The following is a 6050-nucleotide window of genomic DNA, read 5'->3' as shown; positions in this document are numbered from 1 at the left end:
GAAGCTATATACAAAACAACACTCTAAAAAAGTACAAAGAAAATCGAAAAAAGAAATGCTTTTGGCTATGTCACTCACAACTCTCTTTACCTCTCAAGAATAGATATAGCAAGTTCTCAACTTCTAAACCTTATCAACTATTAAACCCCCGTTCAACCACCTTGCTACTAGTGTAAATGGAATGGAGAGACTGATTTTTGAACAATGAAACTCAAAATATACACTAGGTCACTGACCAACTAAGGATCATTCCTCGACAACACCGTCAATAATAGCGGGTCGCCGTCAATGATTAAAAAAACCACGAGAGAGGAACTCTACCCACCTTTATTGGTGGAATTCAAGGGAAAGCATCTAACTCTCATAGCTCTCCTAGATTCGAAGCTTGATGCCAATGTACTTTTATATGTTTATATGAGTCCTACATCCAACTTTAGGATGGGAATCATTTAAGGATAGCGCCATCAGATTCCATGCTTTCAAGCTTCTCCATCGTAGATTCATAAGCACAAAGTTACAATACCTTTGCAAATTCAAGGCCAAATTGGGGAGGTGCAATATTGATGTGGCGCAGCCAGGGGAGTAAGAAAAACAAGCTATCCTGAGCAGCTCGGATGAGACAACACAAGTACTTTCAACATTCCCTCTTTACAAAGTCACATACGATGAGCTATAATCAACTTCCCAAGCCTCCTTCAACATCCATCCTGAGAATGCACGGTCCTCATATATGGCTTCCATTAAATCTGTGAAGACCATGTCGACTTTTTTTATTAAAAAAAAAAAGATAAAAGATAAGCTTAAGCATCTCTGTCATCACTCATTCATTGACAGGCTTATTAACATGGGCATCAACTAGGGTGTTTTCCATTACCCCTATCTCTTACAATCTATGAGAATCTAGTCACGCTTTAGTGAACACAAGTACTTAACTCCTCATAGCATCAAATCAAAATGTATCAACAAAGCACCAGTCCACTGAGCTTAGTGCTGGATCCTTACTCCAGGCCACCTCTCTCAACTTGTCGATTCTCTTTGCATCCTCCCACATGCGAGCATCTGCATAGATGCTAATCATACATGCATAGGGTGCAGGCTGTTTCCAGTCCAATGCTAATGCACACTGAAAAGCTACTTCTGCAAGCTTTACACTCCTCCACTTTTGACAGGCACCCAGAACAGTGTTCCATGTTACAAGGTTGGGTTGATAAGGCATTTCTTCTACTATGGCAAAAGCCGTCTTCAGCTGACCCGCACGACTTACCAGGTCCATCAAGCAATTGAAGAGGTCGACAAATGGAATACTGCTCATGGCTTGGCTGAATATGTCAAAAGCTATTAAGCCCTTCTCCACTAGGCCTGCATGACTACATACGGTCACAATGTTAAGCAATGTAACAACATCTGGCTGAATGCCTTCCTCGGCAAGTCTCTCAAGCATGTGAAATACAGTTTTGGCATTTCCTTGGGAAGCAAAACCTGTTATGACTGCCGTCCACAGGACAACATTTTGAACCAACATTCCATCTAAAACTTCCACAGCTGCGACCAAGCAGCCACATTTAGCATACATGTCCACCAAACTGCTGGAAATAGCAGGGTCTTCCTCAAAACCCTCTTTGGCAATGTCTGTGTGAATCATCTGGCCTTTATCGAAAGCCCCAAGACTTCCGCATGCCTTTAAGCCGCTCACAAAGATGATACTATCCAGAGTAAGCCTTTCTAGAGGGATTCTTTCGTAAAGTTCAAGGGCTTTTTCGAAAAGTTTGAGCTCCATATACCCTGACATCAAAGCAGTCCAGGACACCAACTGCTGCATGGGTAGCTCATCGAAAACATCTTCTGCCTCTCTAAGGAAGCCACACTTGGCATACATGTCCACCAACGTATTAGCAACAGATGGTTCTATCTCATGTCCATCCTTGGTAAGCTCAGCATGGAGACACTGCCCTGCCTCTAATGCTCCGGAACCAGCACAAGCTTTTAAGCCACATACAAACGTTACATCATCTAGAGCCATATCCTTGTCTTGCATCCTTCTCAAACAGTTGAGAGCTTCCTTGAAATGCCCATGTTCAACGTACCCTGCAATGAGTGCGGTCCAGGTAGCTGTATTTTGAGCTGACAACTGTTCAACAACTGCCCATGCCTCTGAGAAAAACCCACATTTACTATACATGTCCACCAGAGAACAGGAAATGTAAGGATCCTCATCAAATTCCTCTTTAGCAATCTCGGCATGTATCCATAGCCCCTTCTCTATCAGTCGTTGGCGGCCACAAGCTTTCAAAATGCAGACGAAGGTGAAAGCATTGGAAGAAACACCCTCTACTTGCATCTTTTCAACACAGTCCAATGCATTATAGTCAAGCCCTTGCTCTGTAAATGCTAATAACAATGAATTGCAAGAAAAAATATCTTGGACAGGAAGTCCGTCAACAACTGCCTGTGCATCTTCAAGTAGTCCACATCTACCGTATGTAAACACCAGTGTACCACCTACAGAAGGACTATTTTCAAGTCCTCGAATTATCAGTTGTAAATGAATTTTGTGAATCCCATCACTAGATTTAATGTCATTGAATGCCTTCAAAGTACACATGTATGTGACAGCATTAGGAGACACACCCTCCTTTTCCATTTGATCGAGACAATCTAGAGTCCCAGCTTCACAACCTTGATCTGCATAAGCTGTAACCAAGGCAGTCCATAGAATCACATCACGAGCAAAAAGCCCCTGAAATATCTTATGTGCTTCGGTAAAAGAACCGCACTTTGCATATACATTCACCAAAGTGGTATCGATGCACACTTCTTTCTCAAAGCCCTGTTTGACAACTTGTGTATGAACTTGGTGAAGTCTAGATAAACATGTTTTGCTTCCACAGCCCTTCAAGACGCAGGAAAATGTAACCGCATTAGGAGACACACCTTCCGTTTGCATGGTGTCCACAGACTTAAAGCCGTCATCAACAAGTCCATGTTCAATAAACCCTGCAATGATTGTGGTCCACAAAACAACATCTCGGTCCTGCAATCTGTCAAAAACATCGAACGCAGAAGAGATTGAACCACTTTTGGCATACATGTCCACGAGCGCGCTCCCAACAAAAGGGTCAGTTTCGAAACCCAACTTGACAACCTCAAAGTGAAAAGTTTGGCCAGGAATGGCATCTTTGAGGTTGGCACAGGCCTTAAGCAAGGTCTGAAGCAGAGCAATGGAAGCACAAGGGAAGCCCTCTGTTTGCATTTGCTGGTGGAGATGAAGGGCATGGATAGGATGACCATGGTCGATGCAACCATGCATGAAAGAGGTCCAAGAATCCTCATTTCTGTCAAGAAGCCTCTCAAAGACGAGCTCAGCAGTAGGCAACTCATCTGACTCTACGAACACACGAACAAGATGGTTTCCAAGTATTGCATGAACTTCAAGCCCACACTTGCACAAGAGAGAATGCAGGGACTTGGCGATTTCTGCATCTTTCTCTCTTCTACACTGCTGCAGTATGATTAGCAGGTTCTGCAGCGAGGGCAGCTCGTGAGCTTGTTTTAGAAAGCAGATCGCGTTCTTTAAGTTCAAGGTCTCCCTTCTCATTCACCTGCTCGAAAGTTCTGCCATACCGGTGCTTTAATCTGGCCTACCCGCCGGTTTGTCCCACTCTCAGAGAGATAGCCTTAGGGGCTGGGCGGCCCCCGTGCCTCATGACTATCTACACATATGCATTAATTAAGTGGAGTCAAGGTGCGCAACATGGGCGCCGGTCGCGAGGCGATCTCGGTCGTCTATGTGGCATGGGTGTTGTCGGGCCTGGGTTGACATATGACGTAAACCCGGGCAAAAAGATGGGACCTTGAGATTGTCAACGTGGCGTCGCCAATGCTTGATGATGAGGCATACACGTGGCAAACTTAAATGCTTAGTGGGCACGTGACTGAAGGTGCATGGCTCCACTAACGAGGTAAGCTAAGGGGGGAGAAATTCAAATTTGTATTCACGTGCACCCTCCCTCACCTCCCTCCTTGCCATTGCTACACAGGTAAACCCGGGCACTCTGCGCGTGTGGTTATGGCCGCACCTCTCTCCACTCCCAAGCTCCCCCTCCTCACCATGGCTATGGCTCTCCCTCCTCTCCATGGCTAAGGGGGAGAAAAATAGGAATTCACTTGCGCCCTCCCTCACCTCCCTCCTCGCCATGGCTACACAGGTAAACCCGGGCACTCTGCACATGTGGCTATGGCTGCACCTCTCTCCAGTACAAACTCCCCTCCGCGGGGGGGGGGGGGGCTATGGCTCCCCCTCCTCTCCATGGCTAAGGGGGAGAAAAATAGGAATTCAAAATTTTAATTCACGTGCACCCTCCCTCACCTCCCTTCTCGCCATGGCTACACAAGTAAACCCGAACACTCTGCGCAAGTTCTTGAATACCCGTGTGGCTATGGCCGCACCTCTCTCCACTCCCAAGCTCCCCCTCCTCACCATGGCTATGGCTACTCCCTCCTCTTCATGGCTACTCTCTCCTCTACATGCTTGGCTCCTCCCTCTTCCCTCTTTTCCCAAGATCCCTCACTCCTCTCCCAAGATACTCCCTCCTCTCCCAAGCTTCTTCCTCCCCAACATGCTTGGCTCCCTCCCCCGTTCTCTCCATGGGTTCTCCCTCCTCTTCCAATCTCATCCCTCCTTGTGGAGGCTTCAAAGGAAGATTGTGGCAGATAAAATCGAGCACTAACATGTAAACTAGGATGATCATATGCCCCTTGTCATGTTTCGCGTTGAATATGCAAGATTCAAAAGCCCTAGACTTACGCATGATGAAGGCTTTGCATGTGTTGTGTTTGCTTTGCAAGAAATGTCTCCTTGTGCTCGGGTTTACTTTCTTAGCACCTACTTGTAATAGATTGGTCATAGTAGAGACATCTATAACAGGGAAAGACAAAGTAACAAACCACAATAATGAACTACATAATGACACTACATCATGAATATTTGTAAAGAATTTTGTCCTCCCCCTCCCCAATTAGATGGATTGTCACACAATAGAACATACTTGAACTCTTTTGAGAAACTTGGCTAGGGCTTTGTCACCACCTCAAGTCATTCTTCCTTGTAGTATGTAGCTACTTATTGACCATCCTACTATTATGTCATGTCTATACTTAGCCACCTCCACCACACTCATGAAGTCTTATTCTATCTTAATTAATATTCAGAAATTAAGGTATCATAACTAATTATTTATTGATGAATCATTGTGAGGATTGTAGGAGAGGATTGATGAATCATTATCATAGCCCAAGAGCTAGTCATGGAGCATGATCTTGAATGGTTTGACACTACTGTCATCGATGTAGAGCCCACAGCGGGATGCGGACATGCATGGACCACCTTCAACTCAAGTTTTGACCCAATGCATGGACGAGCTAAAACATCTCCTCCACAATATTCAAGAGGGCTTCCCATCACACAGTGAGTCAAAAATCTGGATGAATGTTTAAGGAAGATGGATGAAGGACTTGAGAACCATACAATAGATGGAAATCAAAGCTCAAAATCCTACCTACATAACCTGACACTTCCACACAACATGGCCCTCAGTGCCATAAAGGATTGCATGTTTATTCACCGAAAGCTGAATCCATTAACTAGGCTACCCCTATTATCACACTACTTAGTCTAGACAATAGCACCATAAGTGTCATTTTTATGCACTTTCTTGTTACATGTTGAGCAAATCATTGCATGTCTCTGTGGTCACTTGAAGAGAGTATATGCAATAGCTCAACTAAATACCCCATACCCAAGCAGTTTGTTTACCCAGATGGATGGATCCTTGCTTTTTTCTTTGAAGTCAATGATGAAAGTTTAAGGATGATGGATGAATGACCCAATTTGATGCATGCTTACTTTGTCCTTGGAATTGAGAATGCCTCTCTTATTGGCCTAATTTGATGGATGCTTACTTTGTCCTTGGAATCGAGAATGCCTCTCCTATTGGCCTAATTTGATGGATGCTTACTTTGTCCTTGGAATCAAGAATGCCTCTCCTATTGGC

General features: G+C 44.7%; 1 protein-coding gene across 1 annotated transcript; it reads right to left on the bottom strand.

The window, feature by feature from the left end:
• Nucleotides 1-724: 724 nt before the first annotated feature.
• LOC147455833 (pentatricopeptide repeat-containing protein At5g27110-like) lies at nt 725-3697 on the bottom strand. The gene has a single exon (XM_086514482.1). It carries the CDS (start codon nt 3593-3595, stop codon nt 950-952), a length of 2646 nt encoding a protein of 881 aa, XP_086370608.1. The 5' UTR covers nt 3596-3697; the 3' UTR covers nt 725-949.
• Nucleotides 3698-6050: the final 2353 nt, after the last annotated feature.

The sequence above is a fragment of the Adiantum capillus-veneris genome, chromosome 6 (assembly GCF_014529385.1).
Source record: "Adiantum capillus-veneris isolate H3 chromosome 6, ASM1452938v2, whole genome shotgun sequence".
Classification (NCBI taxonomy): domain Eukaryota; kingdom Viridiplantae; phylum Streptophyta; class Polypodiopsida; order Polypodiales; family Pteridaceae; genus Adiantum; species Adiantum capillus-veneris.
The sequence above is the reverse complement of the archived record's forward strand: the minus strand, read 5'-3'. Positions and strand labels throughout refer to the sequence as shown.